The sequence below is a fragment of the Dendropsophus ebraccatus genome, chromosome 8, assembly GCF_027789765.1.
Source record: "Dendropsophus ebraccatus isolate aDenEbr1 chromosome 8, aDenEbr1.pat, whole genome shotgun sequence".
Lineage (NCBI taxonomy): Eukaryota > Metazoa > Chordata > Amphibia > Anura > Hylidae > Dendropsophus > Dendropsophus ebraccatus.
In genome coordinates this window covers 93,765,067-93,786,530 of record NC_091461.1, presented here as the reverse complement: position 1 = coordinate 93,786,530, position 21,464 = coordinate 93,765,067, and the positions used below count along the sequence as shown (strand labels likewise).

The 21,464-nt window shown below is 46.2% G+C and overlaps 1 protein-coding gene across 1 annotated transcript; it reads left to right on the top strand.

Annotated features, from left to right (window-relative positions):
- The first annotated feature begins 14,349 nt into the window (after positions 1–14,349).
- LOC138798733 (protein kinase C theta type-like) lies at positions 14,350–18,421 on the top strand. Its single transcript, XM_069979300.1, has 6 exons — positions 14,350–14,601; positions 16,360–16,613; positions 16,699–16,761; positions 16,864–17,418; positions 17,516–17,559; positions 17,703–18,421. The coding sequence occupies exons 1-5, from the start codon at positions 14,395–14,397 to the stop codon at positions 17,538–17,540; spliced, it is 1,104 nt and encodes a 367-aa protein (XP_069835401.1). The 5' UTR covers positions 14,350–14,394; the 3' UTR covers positions 17,541–17,559; positions 17,703–18,421.
- Positions 18,422–21,464: the final 3,043 nt, after the last annotated feature.

The window sequence follows — 21,464 nt, the reverse complement described above, 5'->3', positions numbered from 1 at the left end:
TGAACAGAGACTACCTAATAATGCAAGAGTAATTCTTTTCGTACATTTAAACCATATGGGGCATAAGTATTTAATTTGAACATCCAATATGCTTCCCTGTTTTTTATTTTTTGCTGTATATTACCTCCCCTTAGCGGTTTAAAAACTTTCTCAATAGCAATTACCTGAAAAAATTCACAAGAGCCACTATGCTCCTCCACAAAATGTTTTGAGGCTCCCGATAAGTCTCTAGTGGTGGCATGTTGAATATCATACAGATGTTCATTAATTCTCACTTTTAATTTCCTGCTCGTGCAACCCACATAATTTTTGTTGCAATTAGTACACGTAATTAAATATACCAAATTATTACTGTTGCAGTTCAAAAAAGACTGTATATTATATTCCTTATTTAGTTGGGTGTTGGTAAATGTTTTGCACTAGGTTTCACATAGGAACATGTTTTACGTGGTGTGTTTCCACACCTAAAAAAACCTTTGGTGCCCAGCCAAGTGCTCTTACTTTTTTTAGGTATAGGAAAGGAGGGTGTTATTTCATTACCCAATGTTCGGGCCCTGCGAGATACCACATTAACCCCTTCAGTCAGTATTTTGTCCAGTATATTGTCCTCTTTTAAGATATACAGATTTTGATTTATAATCGATTTATTTTATTAACCCCTTAAGGGCAGAGCCTGAAATGGCCTTAATGACAGAGACAAATTTTATGAATATGACCTGTGTCACTTTAGTCATTAATAACTTCGGGATGCTTTTACCTATCCGGCTGATTCTGAGATTGTTTTCTCGTGACATATTGTACTTTACATTTCTGGTAAATTGGAGTCGATACTCATAACAAATCTTTATGAAAAAAACTCAAATAATGTGAAAAAATGTGAAAAAATGCATTTTTCCAACTTTGAAACTTTTTTGCGTATACAGAAAGTGGTTATACCACATAAATTATATATTAAATAGCATTAGCAACATGTCTACTTTATGTTGGCGGCATTTATTAAACTATCTTTCATTTTTTTTAGACAATAGGGAGCTTAAAACATTAGCAGCAAATTTCCAAATTTTCAGTAAAATTTCAAAATCAGATATTTTTAGGGACCTGTTCAGGTTTAAAGTGTATTTGAGGGGCCTGTATGTTAGAAAGCCCCACAAAGCACCCCATTTCAGAAACTGCACCCCCCAAACTCTGCAAAAGCATATCCAGAAAGTGTTTTAACCCTTTAGGGGAGTCACAGAAATAAAAGCTAAGTGTGTAAGGAATTTGAAAATTTTAATTTTCTGTGCAGAGATTTTATTGTAATCCAATATTTTTCATAATTATAAACCTATTACCAGAGAAATGCACCCCAATAATTATTGTCCCCTTTCTGCAGTTTATAGAAATACCCCATATGTGACCCTATTGCGCTATTTGACGCAACCACAAGCCTCAGATATAAGGGAGCGCCTAGTGAATTTCAACGCCTCCGTTATATTTGGTCATTTTTGACTGTACCACTTCAGGTTGGCAGAGGCTCTGGGGTGCCAAAACCTAAAAAACACCCCTAAAGGGACACCATTTAGAAAACTACACCCCTCAAGGAATGTAACAAGATGTGCGGTGAGCATCTGGACCCCATAGGTGCTTCACAGATTTTCCGATAAATATGGCGTGAAAAAAGAAAAATTTATTTTTTACACTAAAACGTTGTTCTAGCCTTCAATTTTTCATTTTCTTAAAGGGATAAGAGGCAAAAAAAGACACAAAATGTGTAGCGCAGTTTCTCCCGAGTACGGAAATACCCCACATGTGGCGATAAAGTGCCAAGGGGGCGCAGGACGAGCCTCCAAAGGGAAGGAGCGCCAATTGGCTTTTGGAAGCTGAATTTCACTGAAAAGGATTTCAAGCGCCATGTCGCATTTACAGAGCCCTCGTGCTGCCAAGACACTGGAAACCCCCCACAAGTGACCCCATTCTGGAAACTACACCCCTCAAGGAATCTAACAAGGGGGGCAGTGAGCATATGGACCCCACTGGTGACGGGCACAAATGTGGAACAATGTGACGTAAAAGTAAAAAAATTCATTTTTTCACTTTCATGGCACAAATGTGCCCGTCATCAAGGGGTCCATATCCTCACTGCACCCCTTGTTAGATTCCCTGAGGGCTGTAGTTTCCAGAATGGGGTCACTTGTGGGGGGTTTCCAGTGTTTTGGCAGCACGAGGGCTCTGTAAATGCGACATGGCGTTCATCATCCATTCTAGCCAAATCCAACCTCCAAAATCCAAATGGCGCTCCTTCCCTTGGGAGGCTTGCCCTGCGCCCACATGGTGCTTTATGTCCACATGTGGGGTATTTATGGACTCGGGGGAAATTGCTCTACACATTTAGTTTTTTGTTCCTCTTTTAACCCCTTGTGAAAATGATAAATTCAAGGCTAAACCAACATTATAGTGTAAAAAATGTAATATTTCATTTTCACGCCACATTGTTCCACATTTGTGCCCGTCACCAGTGGGGTCCAGATGCTCACTACACCCCTTGTTACATTCCCTGAGGGGTGCAGTTTCCATAATGGGGTCACTTGTGGGGGGTTTCAACTGTCTTGGCAACACAGGGGCCTTTTGAATGCAACATGGCCCCTCGAAATCCATTCCATCCAAATCCAGCCTTCAAAAACCAAATGGCGCTCCGTCCCTTCGGAGGCTTACCCTGCACCCGAATGGCGCTTTATGTACACATGTGGGGTATTTCCGTACTGAGGGGAAATTGCGCTACACATTAAATGTTTTTTTTTTATCTTTTAACCCCTTGTGAAAATGAAAAAATCATGACAAGATTAATGATTTAGAGTAAAAATTTTACAAAAATTACAGTAAATGTTGGTCTAGCCTTGAATTTTTTCCATTTCCACAAGGGGTTAAAAAAGAAAATGAACACAAAACGTGTAGGGTAGTTTCCCCTGAGTACGAAAATACCCCACATGTGGGCATAATGTGCCATATGGGCACAGGGCAAGCCACCAAAGGGACAGAGCGCCATTTAGAGGCTGGAATGGAGGATGGAGGCCATGTCGCATTTACAAAGCTCCTGTGCTGCCAGGACAGTAGAAACCCCCGACAAGTGACTCCATTCTGGGAACTACACCCCATAAGGAATCTAACAAGGGGTGCAGTGAGGATATGGACCCCACTGGTGACGGGCACTTACGTAGAACATGTGCCGAGAAAATAAAAAATACAATTTTTTTCATTTTCACGTCCCAAATGTGGCCGTCACCAGGGGGCCATATACCCGCTGCCCCCCTTGTTAGATTCCTTATCGGGTGTAGTTTCCAGAATGGGGTCACTTGTCAGGGGTTTCTACTGTCCTGGCCGCACAGAGGCTTTGTAATTGCATCATGGCATCCTCTAATGGGAATGGCGGCCATACCTACTTAGCTGGGGAAAAGGGACAATTCTAATTTATTTGGGGGTATTGGGCCAATTATTAGTTTAAGGTTGAAAATGACAGGTGTCCATCAAACTCAACCTGTGTTGATCCAGAGGAAGGCAAAAAACCCTCGTGAGGCAGACGACAGTAGCCTCATCACAGGGGAAAAATTCCTTCCCGACTCCATAATGGCGATCAGAATAATCCCTGGATCAACGTGACCCCTGAAATAGGAATAAGGGACAGAATTTAGATAATGTAGAACCCCAGTGACGTGTGGTGCGCCTTGAAGCGATCCAGTGGGCAGAGGCCGGGGTGATCAGGACAGGCGTCACACTGGAAAATGGCGTCCTTCCTGATCCCCCTGTTACGCCACAGTCTGCACTTCTTCTGGGGTCTCCCTTTCTCCTGTGTGCGGGACGTCACCTGGAAAATGTTGTCCTGGTGCGATACGGGGTCCTTCATATCCAGAAGCGCTGGGTCCGCTCCATGGCTGCTAAATATTAGGGCGCTATTACTACTTCTGATATGTTCGGATCGTGCCGCAAGCTACAGGGCAGCGAGGGACTGGAAGAGGGGGTGCTGGTATAAAAGTTATCCCCGTACAGGTGGTGACCTTTATCCAGCAGTGGGAAGATCAGTTCCCGGACGATCTTTCCACTTGTTCCGAGGATGGGGGGGAGAGGGGGCATCTGGGGCTGGATTCGGGTGTCCCTTCCTACATACACTCTAAGGGTACGTGCACACTGCGGAATCGCGACAGATAACCCTTCGTGCATTCCGCAGTTGGCACCCGCCGGCGGACTGATGCAGGCACACGTCTCCGTCCGTGTCATAGACTCTATTCTATGCACGGGCGGATTCCGCTCTCCGTCCAACGTATTCATTCTTTGGACGGATGATGGAATCCGCCCATGCATAACATGGAGTCTATGACACGGGTGCAGACATGCGCCCGCATCAGTCCGCCGGCGGGTGCCAGCTGCGGAATGCACAAAGGGTTATCCTTTGCCATTCCGCAGTGTGCACGTACCCTAAATCTGTAAGTGTACCCTGAGGTACGCTCACACAGTTTGTAGAATTTCACGCCATACCGTGATCTCTTATTGGGACGGTACTGGCGGAAAAGACGTGTCTGAGGGGCAGCGTACGCTACGCTACCCCCAGACACGTCACTGGATGATGAGGATGATGAGGATGAATGGAGGAAAGAAGGACCCCCCATTCATCCTTACTGGCTGTTTCGGTGTCGGAGGCAATAATAACGTATGCGTCCGACACCGAAAACACCCTGGGGGCCATCTTCATATGGGGACTAGTATATGGGGTATGTAGTGGTGTAGTGTCAAACTTTATTCAATGTAGTGTGGTGTAATGTAGTGTTTTTTACGTGTTTTTTTACAGTAAGTATAAAAAAAAAAACCTACGCCAACAAAGGAGTTGCTGATAAATGCCGCACTTATGTGCGGCACTTATAAGCAGACTGTGGCAGTAGAATATAGAAAAAAAACACCCTACGCCAAAAAGGAGGAGTTGCTGATTAGCAGCGCACTTTTGTGCGATGCTGATCAACACTCAGCGGCGATAGGGTGCGGAAAATAGAAAAAAAAAATAATAATTTTGAAAAAAAATTAAAAAAACTTTTTCTACATTCTGAACATCCCTGTAGCTGCTGATAAGCGTATTACACATATCAGCCGCCGCTAGAGGGCAGCAGAGCGCAAAATACGGAAAAAGCCGACGCTGGAGCCGAAAATAGCCGAGAGAAGCCGAACGTGACGTCACGGAGGAAGCCGAAGACCCGAACGAACACGAGGACGCCGCGAACCTGGAAGACGCCGATCAGGAGCCCGGGACAGGTGAGTAATGTACAAATACCTGCTCTGGACCCCTCGGCTACCTAGCTGAGGGGTACAGGGCAGGTATTTACTATTTTGTGGGACTCTGATCGCCGTGCCACCGGCCCGATCGCCGGGCCAGTGGCACGGTGACCACCATTACTTTTGACAGTAATGGCGGTCGGTGCTGTCCGAGGACGGCACCGACCGCCATTTTTTTCCGGGTCATCGGGTCACCGATGACCCGGAAAGGTTCCGATCGCCGCTATTGGCTGATCTGAATTGATCAGCCTATAGCGGCGAACGTAAGCACGGGGGGTGTTAACCACCCCCCGTGCCGTGAAGCTAAGATGGCCTGCTATGATTTATAGCAGGCCATCTTCCCCGACCGCTGTGTGTGAACACACAGCGATCGGGGAAACATCGGGCGTACCTATACGCCCGTTTGCGTTAAAGCCCACCCTGCGAGGGGGCGTATAGGTACGCCCGATGTCGTTAAGGGGTTAAACTGAGGACTATACTGTAATACTAGTGTGTTTTTTTTAAATCTATTTTTCATTTGTAGTTTTTTGGATTTATTATTTAACAGTTCTTGTCTATTTTTTGTGTCCACTTTATTTACCGCTCTGTCTAATATACAGTTTGCATATCCTCGATCTTTTAATCTCAGTTTACAGATGTTTTTTTCCTCCTGATATGCAAATATCAATGCATTTCTATGCATGCGTGTAAGTTTGCCCATAGGTATGGCACACAAAGTATGCCTAGGATGGCAACTGGACGCATGTAGAGTGGTGTTTCCAGATATAGGCTTGATGCAATGACATGACTGCATCATAGCGACTATGTCAGGAGGCTGAGATCATAGACCAGAAAAGGCTTTAACTACAACAAAAAAAAGTTAAAGAATCTAATACTTGGTAACAATATTACAGTAAGGACTTTATTGATCCCTTCCATGAAACAGAACTCAAAATGATACTGTAAATGTACATTATAGAAGATAACAGGTAGAACTAGATTTGCATTTCCAGGGAAATACATAGTGCTTGAAAAGGGACCCATTTTGCTCTTAAAGGGACATATTTCGCTCTTAAAGGGACCCAGGTCACTCTTAAAGGGACCAAGGTCCCTTTTAGGGGTACCCATTTTGCTCTTAAAGGGACATACTTCGCTCTTAAAGAGACCCATTTTGCTCTTAACCCTTTGAGGACCAGGCCCAAAATGACCCAGTGGACCGCGCAAATTTTGATCTTAGTGTTTCCGTTTTTCCCTCCTCCCCTTCTAAGAGCTCCAGCACTTTCAGTTTTTTATCTACAGGCCATGTAAGGGCTTATTTGTTACAGGAATAGTTGTACTTTGTAATGGCGTCATTCATTCTACCATAACATGTATGATGGAATCCCAAATATATTATTTATGAAGATATAAATTGGTGAAATCGCAAAAAAGAATGCAATATGGTAACGTTTGGGGGGTTCCTGTGTCTACGTAATGCACTATATGGTAAAAGCGACATGATACCATTACTCTATAGGTCAGTACGAACACAAACATATGCAGGTTTACGCAGATTCTCTAATGTTATATATTTTTTTTAAATGAAATCCTTTTTTTTGGCAATTAATTATAAATAAAATGGGACTATTGTGACGCTTATAAAGGTTTTATTTTTTCACCTACGGGGCTGTATGGGGTGTCATTTTTTCCGCCATGATCTCTAGTTTTTATTAATACCATATTTGTGAAGATCGGACGTTTTGATCACTTTTTATTAATTTTTTTATATATATAATGTAACATAAAATCGGCGGCGGCCCGTTTTACCGATCGGGACCCCCGCAGTCACACTGCGGGGGTCCCGATCGGTAAGTGACAGGGGACTCCCCCTGTCACTTACACTTAAAAGCCGCGGTCGCGCCGCGGTCGCGGCGTTTAAGGAGTTGATGACACGCGGCAGCGCGATCGCTGCAGCGTGTCATTACCGGTGAGGTCCCGGCTGCTGATTGCAGCCGGCCCCCACCTGCTATGAAGCGCGTTCCGCTCCGGAGCACGCTTCATAGTGTGAGAAACACCCAGGGCGTACAGTTACGCCCTAGGTCGTCTGGGGACAGACTTCCATGGCGTAACTATACGCCCTGGGTCGTCTAAGGGTTAAAGGGACTAATTTCACTCTTAAAGGGACCAATTTCACGCTTAAAGGGACCCATTTCGCTCTTAAAGGGACCCAGTTCACTATTAAATGGACCCATTTTGCTCTTAAAGGGACATATTTTGCTCTTAAAGGGATCCAGGTCGCTCTTAAAGGGACCCAGGTCGCTCTTAAAGGGACCAATTTAACTCCTAAAGGGACCAATTTCCCGCTAAAAGGGACCCAGGTCGCTCTTAAAGGGACCCATTTTGCTCTTAAAGGGACCCAGGCCGCTCTTAAAGGGACCCAGTTCGCTCTTAAATGGACCCAGTTCGCTCTTAAAGGGACCCAGGACGCTCTTAAAGGGACCAATTTCAAGCTTAAAGGGACCCATTTCGCTCTTAAAGGGACCCAGGTCACTCTTAAAGGGACCCAGGTCGCTCTTAAAAGGACCCATTTTGCTTTTAAAGCGACCCAGATCGCTCTTAAAGGGACCAATTTCACTCTTACAGGGACCCATTTTGCTCTTAAAGGGACATATTTCGCTCTTAAAGGGACCCAGGTCGCTTTTAAAGGGACCCATTTCGCCCTTAAAGGGACCTATTTCGCTCTTAAACGGACCCAGGTCGCTCTTAAAAGGACCCATTTTGCTCCTTAAAGGAACATATTTTGCTCTTAAAGGGACATATTTCGCTCTTAAAGGGACCCAGGTCTCTCTTAAAGGGACCCAGGTCGCTCTTAAAGGGACCAATATCACTCTTAAAGGGACATATTTCGCTCTTAAAGGGACCCAGGTCGCTCTTAAAGGGACATATTTCGCTCTTAAAGGGACCCAGGTCGCTCTTAAAGGGACCCATTTTGCTCTTAAAAGGACATATTTCGCTCTTAAAGGGACATATTTTGCTCTTAAAGGGACCCAGGTCGCTCTTAAAGGGACCCATTTTGCCCTTAAACGGACCCAGGTCGCTCTTAAAAGGACCCATTTTGCTCTTAAAGGGACATACTTCGCTCTTAAAGAGACCCATTTTGCTCTTAAAGGGACTAATTTCACTCTTAAAGGGACCAATTTCACGCTTAAAGGGACCCATTTCGCTCTTAAAGGGACCCAGTTCACTATTAAATGGACCCATTTTGCTCTTAAAGGGACATATTTTGCTCTTAAAGGGATCCAGGTCGCTCTTAAAGGGACCCAGGTCGCTCTTAAAGGGACCAATTTAACTCCTAAAGGGACCAATTTCCCGCTAAAAGGGACCCAGGTCGCTCTTAAAGGGACCCATTTTGCTCTTAAAGGGACCCAGGCCGCTCTTAAAGGGACCCAGTTCGCTCTTAAATGGACCCAGTTCGCTCTTAAAGGGACCCAGGACGCTCTTAAAGGGACCAATTTCAAGCTTAAAGGGACCCATTTCGCTCTTAAAGGGACCCAGGTCACTCTTAAAGGGACCCAGGTCGCTCTTAAAAGGACCCATTTTGCTTTTAAAGCGACCCAGATCGCTCTTAAAGGGACCAATTTCACTCTTACAGGGACCCATTTTGCTCTTAAAGGGAAATATTTCGCTTTTAAAGGGACCCAGGTCGCCCTTAAAAGGATCCATTTTGCTCTTAAAGGGGCATATTTCGCTCTTAAAGGGACCCAGGTCACTCTTAAAGGGACCCATTTCGCTCTTAAAGGGACCCATTTCGCTCTTAAAGGGACCCAGGTCGCTCTTAAAGGGATTCATTTTTGCTTTTAAAGGGACCCAGGTCGCTCTTAAAGGGACCAATTTCACTCTTAAAGGGACCCATTTCGCTCTTAAAAGGACCCAGGTCTCTCTTAAAGGGACCCATATCACTCTTAAAGGGACCCAGATCGCTTTTAAAAGGACCCAGATCGCTCTTAAAGGGACACAGGTCACTCTTAAAGGGACACAGGTTGCTCTTAAATGGACCCAGTTCACTCTTAAAGGGACCCAGATAGCTCTTAAAGGGACCCAGGTCGCTCTTAAAAGGACCCATTTTGCTCTTAAAAGGAACATATTTTGCTCTTAAAGGGACCCAGGTTGCTCTTAAAGGGACCTAGCTCGATCTTAAAGGGACCCATTTCGCTCTTAAAAGGACCCAGGTCGTTCTTAAAGGGACCCAGGTCTCTCTTAACGGGACCCAGGTCGCTCATAATGGGATCCAGGTCGCTCTTAAAGGGACCCATTTCACTCTTAAAGGGACCCAGATCGCTTTTAAAGGGACCCAGATCGCTCTTAAAGGGACACAGGTCACTCTTAAAGGGACACAGGTTGCTCTTAAATGGACCCAGTTCACTCTTAAAGGGACCCAGATAGCTCTTAAAGGGACCCAGGTCGCTCTTAAAAGGACCCATTTTGCTCTTAAAAGGAACATATTTTGCTCTTAAAGGGACCCCGGTTGCTCTTAAAGGGACCTAGCTCGCTCTTAAAGGGACCCATTTCGCTCTTAAAAGGACCCAGGTCGCTCTTAAAGGGACCCAGATCTCTCTTAATGGGACCCAGGTCGCTCATGATGGGATCCAGGTCGCTCTTAAAGGGACCCGAGTCGCTCTTAAAGGGACCCAGGTCGCTCTAGCGACATGGGTCTCTTTAAGAGCGACATGGGTCCCATACCTTTTGGAGTGACTTGGGTCCCTTTAAGAGCAAGATGCGTCCTGTCCATTTAGAGCAACTTGGGTCCCGTCCCTTTAAGAGCGACTTGGATCCCTTTAAGAGCTACATGGGACCATTTAAGAGCGACTTGGGTCCCGTCCCATTAAGAGCGACTTGGGTCCTGCCCCTTTAAGAGCAACTTGGGTCCCTTTAAGAACGACTTGGGTCCCTTTATGAGCGACTTGGGTCCCTTTAAGAGCGATCTGGGTACTTATAATGGTAAAGATCATTGCTCGGTTACCATGACAATCTTACTCATGTCAGTGAGACAAAATCGTTAAGGTCCTTCGATATATTACATCTTCTATTGGCCAATAGTGGACATGTGACTGTGGATGTTGTGATACATGCCTGACGAGACCTTAGAGTTCCTATTGGCTGCTATATTTCAGCTATTTGCATACGTGCTGTGATTGGCTGTTAGCGGTTAGAGTGTGGCCATTATTTGCAACGGGCCATTATTTTCAATGGGAAATTAGGGGTCTTTAAACATAAACTTCTTAAAAATGATAAATCCGATCAAAACGAAAAATAGATAGCACACCACACACTGCCAAGGGCTTCGAAACGCAGTTTGAACGGAGTGTGTGCGCAAAGCGGTTCGGGCTGTATAACGCGCAGAAAAATAGCTGGAAGAAGAAGAAGAAACGGAAGAAGAAGAAGAAGAATACGGATTACAATATAGTGCTTTTCAAGCACAATAATGATACAGAAAGGAGACACTTAAAAATTACCTTTATTGGATCAAATAATAAAATATCATATTAAATCAAAATATTTACAAAAGTCTCCAAAACTATGTAGTCATGGGGAGGGGGTGTCACCACACTGTCCAAGGAGAACAATATACCACCTTGCCCAGCGCATTTCAGCACCAATGTCAGTCACATCATCAGGGGATAAAAGGTCAGAAAGTCATGAGATGCTGTATACAAATAGTTTTACATCACAAAATCACAAGCTATATGGTACATTTAGCACACCAATAGTTAACATGTGCGTGATGAACAGTAGAATCGCTGCTGTGTCCTGTCCTCACTGTACGATCGTCCAGGCGACCACCAGGATATATGTCCCACCAATTCAGTAGAGGTGTATGAACAGTCCGCCCTAAGCTCAGCCCCGCCCACTGTCTCTACCTACTTGCAACAATCCGCCCTAAGATGGCGGCGAGCAACTTGGTGACGGTCCCTGCACTGGCTAGGTGGAACACAAATACAAGACAGACTGACAGACAAACACAATGAAGAATAGTAAACAGTCCGGGTCACAACAATCAGGCAGCAAAAGTACAAAATCACAATCCAATAAACGTAGTTAAAGTCCAGGCAAAATGGTCAAGGGCAGGCGGCAAGCAAGGGAGGTCAAGGAATGAGGCAAAAATCAGAGAAAGCAAATACACAGAAGATAGAAGCGGGCAGAGACTAAGTCAATAACCAGCAATGAGTGCACAGACTGGGTTAGTTATATAGGAGGCCAGGGTTCTGATCCAGAATGTAATTGGACCATCCCCCTGATCTCCAAGCACAGACACCTGCGAACAAGACAGATCCACTGGCAGGATGACCTGTCAGTCACAGCAGAACCAAAACACACATTAACCATGACATGGCCAGACAGAACTCAGCAGGTGAAGTCGGGTGTGTCTCCCAAAGAGAGCAAATAAACCAGTGTTCAGACACAGCAAAACAAAACACAGAACAGAATAAGGGAATATCAGCGCCTTCTCGACCGCACAGCGCGAGCAGAGGGACGCATAACGCCCCGCAAAGATACCATCCTGACATCAGTATGACCAAAACAGTGAAGGATGACAATGAGATAGATATATTACATAGTACTCAATGTGTCCTGTTCTATGGTCTATCTGGGTACAGGCTTATACATCGGAACAGTAAACCTGTGGGCAAACATAGACCAGAATGGTGTTATTACTGCCATGTCTACTATACTGCGTGGATACTCTAGCAGTAGCAGGCACTAAGTGCTCCTTACAGCAACTAAGTGTTAGGGTGCGTTTACACAGAAAGATTTATCTGACAGATATTGGAAGCCAAAGCCAGGAATGGATTTGAAAAGAGGATAGATCCCAGTCTTTCCTTTATGACCTAATCCCTGTTTATAGTCTGCTCCTGGTTTTGGCTTCAAAGATCTGTCAGATAAATCTGTCTGTGTAAATGCACCATTACTTACAGCAAGCGCTCAATCCGGAGACATGCTCCCGTCCTCCTGCTTTGGCTGAGTATCGGGAGTGCCTGTGGTAGCTGGAAGAAATAGCCGCCGCACAGCTGTAGCGCGCCTGACGTCACTGCACTCAGAAGAGCGCGCCAGAAGCAAACACCTCCCCCCTGCACGCCCAGAAGGAGTGTTCGGTCTCCGCTGGTAAACAAGAGGACCGGCGTTCTGACAAACCAGCGCTCTCCATGGTGCTGTAACAACCTCATGCAGTGAGAATCTTGAATCACTACATAGTGGTTTTAGCGGGAAAATGTGACTTTGTAAGAACTGAATATATGAGTGACCGTCTGTATCAGGAAAAATGATGACAAGGGGTTTGCAGTGGTATGCAACAGTATGCAGCTATATATATATTCTACATATGCTAGTGTGGATACTGATTAGTATATAGTTTATTCACACAAGAATTGTTTGGTCGGGTTGGTGTACCCTGAACTACACTACTGTTTGCACATTACGGAAGATAACAGGGGAAGAATATTCCTTCACATTTTGATTGTCTTCACCTGTAGTGTCCAGATATACACAGCACATCCCTTATATACAGTGTCCACATATACACAGCACATCCCTTATATACAGTGTCCCCATATACACAGCACATCCCTTATATACAGTGTCCCCATATACACAGCACATCCCTTATATACAGTGTCCCCATATACACAGCACATCCCTTATATACAGTGACCCCATATACACAGCACATCCCTTATATACAGTGTCCCCATATACACAGCACATCCCTTATATACAGTGTCCCCATATACACAGCACATCCCTTATATACAGTGTCCCCATATACACAGCACATCTCTTATATGCAATGTGTCCTACATACCCAGCACATCCATTATATACAGTGTCTCCATATACACAGCACATCCCTTATATACAGTGTCCAGATAAATACAGCACATCCCTTATATACAGTGTCCCCATATACACAGCACATCCCTTATATACAGTGTCCCCATACACATAGCACATCCTATATGTACAGTGTCCCCATATACACAGCACGTCCCTTATATACAGTGTCCCCATATACACAGCAAATCTTTATATACAGTGTCCCCATACACACAGCACATCCCTTATATACAGTGTCCCCATATACACAGCACATCCCTTATATACAGTGTCCCCATATACACAGCACATCCCTTATATACAGTGTCCCCATATACACAGCACATTCCTTATATACAGTGTCCTCATATACACAGCACATCCCTTATATACAGTGTCCCCATATACACAGCACATCCCTTATATACAGTGTCCCCATATACACAGCACATCCCTTATATACAGTGTCCCCATATACACAGCACATCCCTTATATACAGTGTCCCCATATACACAGCACATCCCTTATATACAGTGTCCCCATATACACAGCACATTCCTTATATACAGTGTCCCCATATACACAGCACATCCCTTATATACAGTGTCCCCATACACACAGCACGTCCCTTATATACAGTGTCCCCATATACACAGCACATCCCTTATATACAGTGTCCCCATATACACAGCACGTTCCTTATATACAGTGTCCCTATATACACAGCACATCCCTTATATACAGTGACCCCACTAGCAGTGTAACAGATGATGTGTGTTAGGAGAGGGATGAGCGGTGACAATGCAGCTGCTGATCTCACTATATACAGGTATATAACTGAATATCAGAGAAACCTTCAGCACATCCATGTGTATTGTCTCATCCATCAGTAGATGGTAAAACCAGTCATTTCTCCTGCTGCCATCCACAATAATCTCCACATATAACATGATAATACAGACTGTGATGAACTATGGGCACCACTGCCAGCCCCAATATACCAGTCTCATCACCTGCCCCCATCTACTACTAATACAGCACTAGAAGAAGCCGCCATGATGGTCCCTGTCATTCCTCTGGACACTAGACTGTCATTCATGATGCCCACAGCACAGTGTATATGGCAGAGCAGCTCTATGGGCTCCTGCCTGACAGGTGCCACCTGAGGGTCCTATGACCTCTGACATCACGTCACCGCGACAACCCCCGCTGTTCACTTTCTACTGGCGACCGAAGCGACTGGACTGAAGTCTACAGAGGAGAGAACTGCGGAAATGGCGTCCACTGGACACGGCGAGGAGAAGAAGAGAGAAGACGGGAAGAGGAAGAGAGAGGAGGAAGAGGAGAGCGGCGCTGGATTGGACAAGATCCAGAAGAGGAGGAGAGGATTGGAGGATGAGGAGACATCCAGCCCCTACCCCAGACTTCCCATCAGCCGCTTCACCATCCACCAGGGCTTGGGTAGGGGCAACTTTGGAAAGGTAAGTTCTACAACTTCTCATATCCCTTTATACCCTATGGGGGAGAGTTATCAAGCAGCCATGTCCTCTGTTGCCCATAGCAACCAGTCACAGCTCAGCTTTCCTATACTCACAAACCCTGGGAAATTGATAGCTGAGCTGTGATTGGTTTTTATGGGCAACCGAGGACGTTACTACCGTAATACTGCTTGATGAATCTCCCCCTATATGTCTATAATATCCCTATCTATTATTCCCTGTTATCAGCCATTACAGATCTGTTAGACTGGGTCCACACTGCGTATTACCCATCAGTTCAATACATCCGTTTTCTTGCATTTGCTTTTTTTTTTAAATAAAACGTACATATTGAACGAACTGCAAATACAGTGTCAGCCTAGACTTACCTGTAGTTAAACCTGAGCGATTAATCAAATTAATTTGATTAATTTGCCTAGATTTTTAAATTCGATAAAAATTTTGGGGAAAATCGTAAATTCGATTTTCAAAAAAAAAACAAAAAACTCTGACCTGGGCGCAGGGGAAGCAATGGAGCTGCGGGCAAGCTGCTCCTCCTGCAGGTCAGTGCACCCACTGCTGGACCGCCCGGACCCAGAAGATTGGAAGCGCTGCCCGCCCCATCCAGTCATCTACTAGATCACCACCAAGCCGCCTGCACCCAAGAGATCGCCACCACCCGCCTGTGACAGCACCCTGAGCAGCCGCAGCAGCTGGGCACCTAGCAGCCCCCGGGGCAGGAGAGACACGGTGCGATTACTGGAGAGCAGGTGAGGACTCAGCATGGCGCCCAACCCCTCCCCCACCACGACTACCAGGTAATACTACTATTGCTACTTCTACCCTCACTTCTGCTACTACTGCTCCCACTACTATTACTACTACTATCCTCATTTCTGCTACTACTACTCCCAATACTGCTCCCACTACTATTGCTTCTACTACCCTCACTACTGACACTACTACTCCTAATACTGCTCCCGCTACTATTGCTTCTACCACCCTCACTCCTGATACTAATACTCCCAATATTGCTCCCACTACTATTGCTACTATTACCCACTCTATTAAAACTACAACTCCCAATACTGCTCCCACTATTATTACTACTATTACTTCCACTCCTGATACAACTACTTCCAAAACTGCTACTACTACTCCTAATACTAAGACTACCACTACTGCTTTCAATCCTGATACTAGTACTCCCACTATGCCCCTATTACTACACCCCTCATCCACTACTACTACACCCATCATTTAATTTTTAGGCCACATCGCCCAGCCCTACCTGTAATGGTAATCTATAGTAACAGGTAGACATCTAGAGATCTCACTGCTCCATGACTACTACTTTACACCCCACACTCATCTCCCCCTTTATCTTCATAGTCAGGTGTAGGGCTGCTATAAAGGGGGATTCTGATTCCCTATAGAGCTGATCTATGGGATCACAGCTGTGGGGAAGGGACACTCTTTATATCTATGGTCAGGTCCATATAGGCTGCTGTAAGGCACAATTACATAAACTGACTTCTATAGCTTCAATACAACCTTACAGCAGCGTATCTGTACCTGGAGATATTAACTGCACTGACCACAACCCACTCATTGAGACATCTCATGCTACATAATAGTGGAATATCCCTTTAAGATCTCTTTATAGAGCATCCAATACCAACACAACCTGACAGACTGACAGCACAGCCCACCCCTCCTGCAGACGTCTTCTAATGTGTATTCTCGGTTTATTTTCTTTAGGTGGTCCTGGCATCAGTCCCCGGCCGAAACATCTACATGGCCATCAAAATCATCAAGAAGAAGGAGGACAACGACGAAGTCATCGTGAGAGAGCGGCGGATACTCCAGGCGTCCAGAGACTGCCCATTCATATGCCACCTCTATGCCGCACACGAGTCTCTGGAACGCGCTTACATCATCACGGAGTATCTGTCCGGTGGCAGCCTGGAGGGATTGATCAGGATGTGCGGCTACCTGAACATCGGCAACGTAAGGTAAGGAATTGGTTTTCTTCTGGGGGGTGAGGGCAACTGTTAAAGAAGAGTGTTATTAATCACTATTTTCTGTTTTCCCCACGAGATTCTACACAGCAGAGATGGTAAGTGCTCTCCAGTTCCTCCACAGGAAGAACATCGTCCATCGGTAAGTAGACCCTTTCTCTGTCTGCTCAGTCATGCAGGGATCTATCCACAGTCTCCTGTATCACTGGGCAGATTCATCATTCTCTTCTCTTCTTTCATGCAGAGACCTGAAGCCGGAGAACATCATGGTGGATGCTGACGGCCACATCCGTATCATCGATCTGGGATTGGCCGAAGATGGGGTGACCGCCTCCAGGAACATCGATGGAATGGCGGGAACCTTCCACTACATGGCCCCTGAGGTGCTTCTCAGGAGAAAATACGGCGCAGCAGTGGACTGGTGGAGCCTGGGGATTGTGCTGTCCAGGATGGCCACAGGACGCCACCCATTCTACAACGGCCCCGTCATGCAACAGGCTTTCAAGGCCATGACCACCGAGAACCCCAAATTTCCATCTTGGATCGATGCTGACGGAAAACACCTCATCAAGAAGCTGCTGCGCAAGAATCCTGAGGAGCGCCTGGGTGTGTGCGGGAACATCAGGCAGCATCCCTTCTTCAACACCATCGGCTGGAAGGAACTGGAGGAGAGGAGAGTAACACCACCGTGGAAGCCAATGGAGACAGGTCTGCAAAGTCAACATCTGCAGTGGCCGGAGGACACCGACACCCTTCACCCCCGGGACGACTTCAATTACATGTCACCAAGTTGGACCCGGTAAGATTCAATCAAATAGGTTCTTGTTAGCTTGGGGTCTCCATCTTTGTCCTTGTCTGCTATCTCTGTCAGTGACTATTTCTCTATTTCTCCTTAGATGGATGAGAAGATCTAGACTGTGAAGGAATCCACGACCATCTGGTAAGTGGCCATTATACACACAGGACACCTATCACATGTGCTGTTATATAGCTGGATTGTTCATTACCATGACCATTTCACTATGATAACAGAAGCTGCTGTACAAATAACTTCATTAGACATCTTCCTCTTATGTCTTGTAGGATGAACCCGCGCCAACTGATCTCCGCTTCCAGCCTCCTGACGTCTCTGCTGCTGTGTGCCACCTCGGCTGCCCTAGAACGCTCTCAATAACATCTTCATGCCGGACCTTTGTCATCAGGATACAGCCCCAAGACCTTGACCATGGAAACCTCCAATCCCGGGCTGGCATCTGACATCCCCAGCCTGAAGATCATCTACAACCCCAGGAGCGGCCTGTGCTTCCATCTGGAGAGTTCAGGAACAATAGCGGCATGTAGGAGTCCTGGGGCGCGGAATAGCGGCTATTATCCCTGAACTCACCTCAGCACAGGCCAGGTAAGTACCACAAGCACCACATCCACATCACACACACTACAGGATAGGTATAGGCACTCACACCTAGCACTTAGTACATGTAGATTAGATACCGGCTCGATCCTGGGATTTATTCCGATCGCCATATTTGGGGTCAGGAAGGAATTTTTTCCCCTAATGGGGTTTTTGCCTTCCTCTGGATCAACACAGCTGTAAATAGGGTTAGTTTCTTATAATGTTAGGTCACACATCCCTATTACCACTAGCTTAAAATATATCTAAAATTATACTCCCACATCACACAGGTTAGGGACCAGCCCGAAAATAGGTTTAGTGTGATAGGTGAATAATTTACACATATACATAAATATATAAGTATTAACACCACCCCCCTGCATTATCTATAAATAAAATGTTCCTTTTACCCCCCCTACATCTGTGTGCTTGTCTTTATTCCTATGTCAGCTAACAATAATGTGTCAAGGGGAATCTTGCTGATCACAATGCCTTTTTATTAGACGGGTCCCCGCTGTTAGTCTGATCACATCATATGAAGACCCAATAATCTGACATTGTGTGTGGGTGAACTGGGCCACCACAGGGACACTGACACAACCAGAAACTACAACTAAGGCTGCAATCACACGTTTCGGGTAACACGAACGTGAAATTGCTGTAATGGAGTCGTCCCCCCCACGGACAGTATCTGGTATACCATACTGTCTGTTGGTAAGTGACTCACCTAGCAACTCCCGCACTTTTGACCTCAAACCCCTCACCCCCTCCCAACTGGCTCACAATTAACCCCTTACTGCCCCACTTAACCCCTTGAACTACACTCCCAGCTAACCTAGTCATGCTGGGCCTCCGCTAGGTCTGCGCCCCCGCTCCGTGCCCTTCCTATATTCAGGGCCATATTTCCAGTCCATACCACCCTGAGGCTGAATACGCCTCCACTGTCTATGGAGCTTATGGAACTAAGGGAACATATATGAATAACAGACTCATCCAATACTTATTTATAATCTCTCAATAGGGAAATAGTGAATGCTCATCTATAATATCTTACAGAGTGATAGTGCCTTTATTTTTCATCCCCTATGGGCCCACAGAGTAAAATTTGCTTTAAAGGGGTACTCCGGGCAAAATTTATTTTTAAATATGTTATTACATAAAGAAAGTTATACAAATCTCTAATAGACACTAATTATGGGAAATGCACATATAGTGCTATTTCCCTCAATTCCGTAGATCAGGCAGGCTTTACTTCCTCAAAAAAAAAGTGACGTCACGCCTCAAGTTTATCGACCAGCAGGGGGCACGTGTAGAAGTATAGAAAGGGAATAGACGTCTATCCTCCCTCCCTGTGCTGGTCCCCCTCCCTCTGTCCCACCCCCTGCCCGATCCTATTACACTTCCTGAAGTAGGTTGAGCGCTCCTTATCTGACGCTCACCCCAACTAGCTACCCGTCTCCCCCTTACCCGTTCCCGTGCAGGAGCGCTCACCGTCCGCCCCGTCCCTGCGGGGTGAGCGCTCATGCACCTGCTCCAAATATGCCCCCCCCTTCATCAGAGCCCGCCGCCTGGCCTCCTACGGAGCACTCACCCGCCGCCCCGTCCTGGCGGGGTGAGCGCTCGTGCATCTTCTCCTAAGCAGCTGCACCTTCTGCCAAGCAGCTTGCTTCATCGTGCACGGGACCAGGCGTCGGTGGCTCAGATGAAGTAAGCTGCTTGGCAGAAGGGGCAGCTGCTTAGGAGAAGATGCACGAGCGCTTACCACGCCGGGACCGGGCGGCGGGTGAGTGCTCGTGCACAGGACAGAGCAGCCGGCTTACATCAGGGGCTGCAAGTCAGAAAATTTGTGAGCGCTCTCCCCGCTAGGAACGGGTAGGGGGGGGGGGGGGGGGGAGGTGGGCGGCTAGTTGGGGTGAGTGTCAGATAAGGAGCGCTCACCCCACTTCAGCAAGTGTAATAGGACCAGCACAGGGAGGGAGGATAGAGGTCTATTCCCTTTCTATACTTCTACATGCGCCCCTGCCGGAAGCTACACTTGAGACGTGACGTCACATTTTTTTGGAGGAAGTAAAGCCTGCCTGATCTACTGAATTGAGGGAAATAGCAGTATATGTGCATTTCCCATAATTAGTGAATATTACAGATTTGTATAACTTTATGTAATAACATCTTTAAAAATACATTTTGCCCGCAGTACCCCTTTAAGTGCCCCCCTACACCACCATAGTGTCCCCTTGGTTCATCACTTAGAAGTAAAGCCTCCTTTCTTCCCCAGACCGGTATTAGAGCTATAATTCAGTAATAATGTCCTTTTTGTGTACCTCTTAGTAGTAATGGCCATTTTATTTTCCTCACTGGGAGAAAATAGCAGAGCAGGGAGACAAAGGCCTTAGGGCCGTGATGGCGAACCTATGACACGCGTGTCAGCACTGACACACGTAGCCATAGTCGCTGACACGCGGCCGCATACAAAAAAGTATGCAGCCGCATGGAAGCCTCCAAAACAGCCTTGTGGCCTTACAGTGGGGCCTGTCCCCACCACGTATTCCCCACCGCCCGTACTGCCCGGATGCAGCTACTGTGACATCACCCGGCACAGTAGCTGCGTATGGCTGGCAACAGTGGTGCCGTGCTCCAGCCCAGTGTTGTCCTGCCTCCAGCCTCGTCTTGCTCCTGTCTCCAGTGGCTACAGCCCGCATCCTGGAAGGCAGTAGTATTGTAAGTGTGTGTGGGGAAGGATGGGGTCAGGTGAGGTAGTGTGTATGTGTGGAAGGGTCAGGTGGGGTTGTGTATGAGGAGGGATGGGGGTTAGGTGGTGTTGTGTGTGTGGAAGGGTCAGGTAGGGTAGTGTATGGGGGTCAGGAGGGGTAGTGTGTGTGTAAGGGTCAGGTAGGGTAGTGTATGGGGATGGATGGGGGTCAGGTGGGGTAGAGTATGAGTAGGGATGGGGGTCAGGTGGGGTAGTGTGTGTGTGTGTGTGTGTGTGTGTGTGGTTTGTAGTTTACTTCACACAATAATTATTTTTTTGGGTTTATTAAGTACAGTTATATATTACAATTACTTTGTTATTTAAAGTATAAATATTGCGAAATTATGGTCTTTTTTTCTCGAAGTGACACACCATCCAAGTTATGCTCGTTTTTTTGCCGAAGGCTAACACACCAAGCTCAAAAGGTTGCCCATCACTGCCTTAGGGCATGGTTGAAAATGGTGCCCCCCCAGGCAAAAAAAAAAAAATGGACACATGTCTGATGCTGCCCAGAAGTCCTAAAGACAGAGGAAGAATGGCTGCTATTGCAGTAGATACACCACGGGTGCAGAGGGAGCGGCAGCACTATGACCCGGATGTCTGCAGGGTCTAGTTAAGTTTCATCACTATGGGGCAGCATACTGGCAAATTATATGTGGCACTCTTCTGGTACTGTTAAGCATTTATTTATAGGAGAGATCTT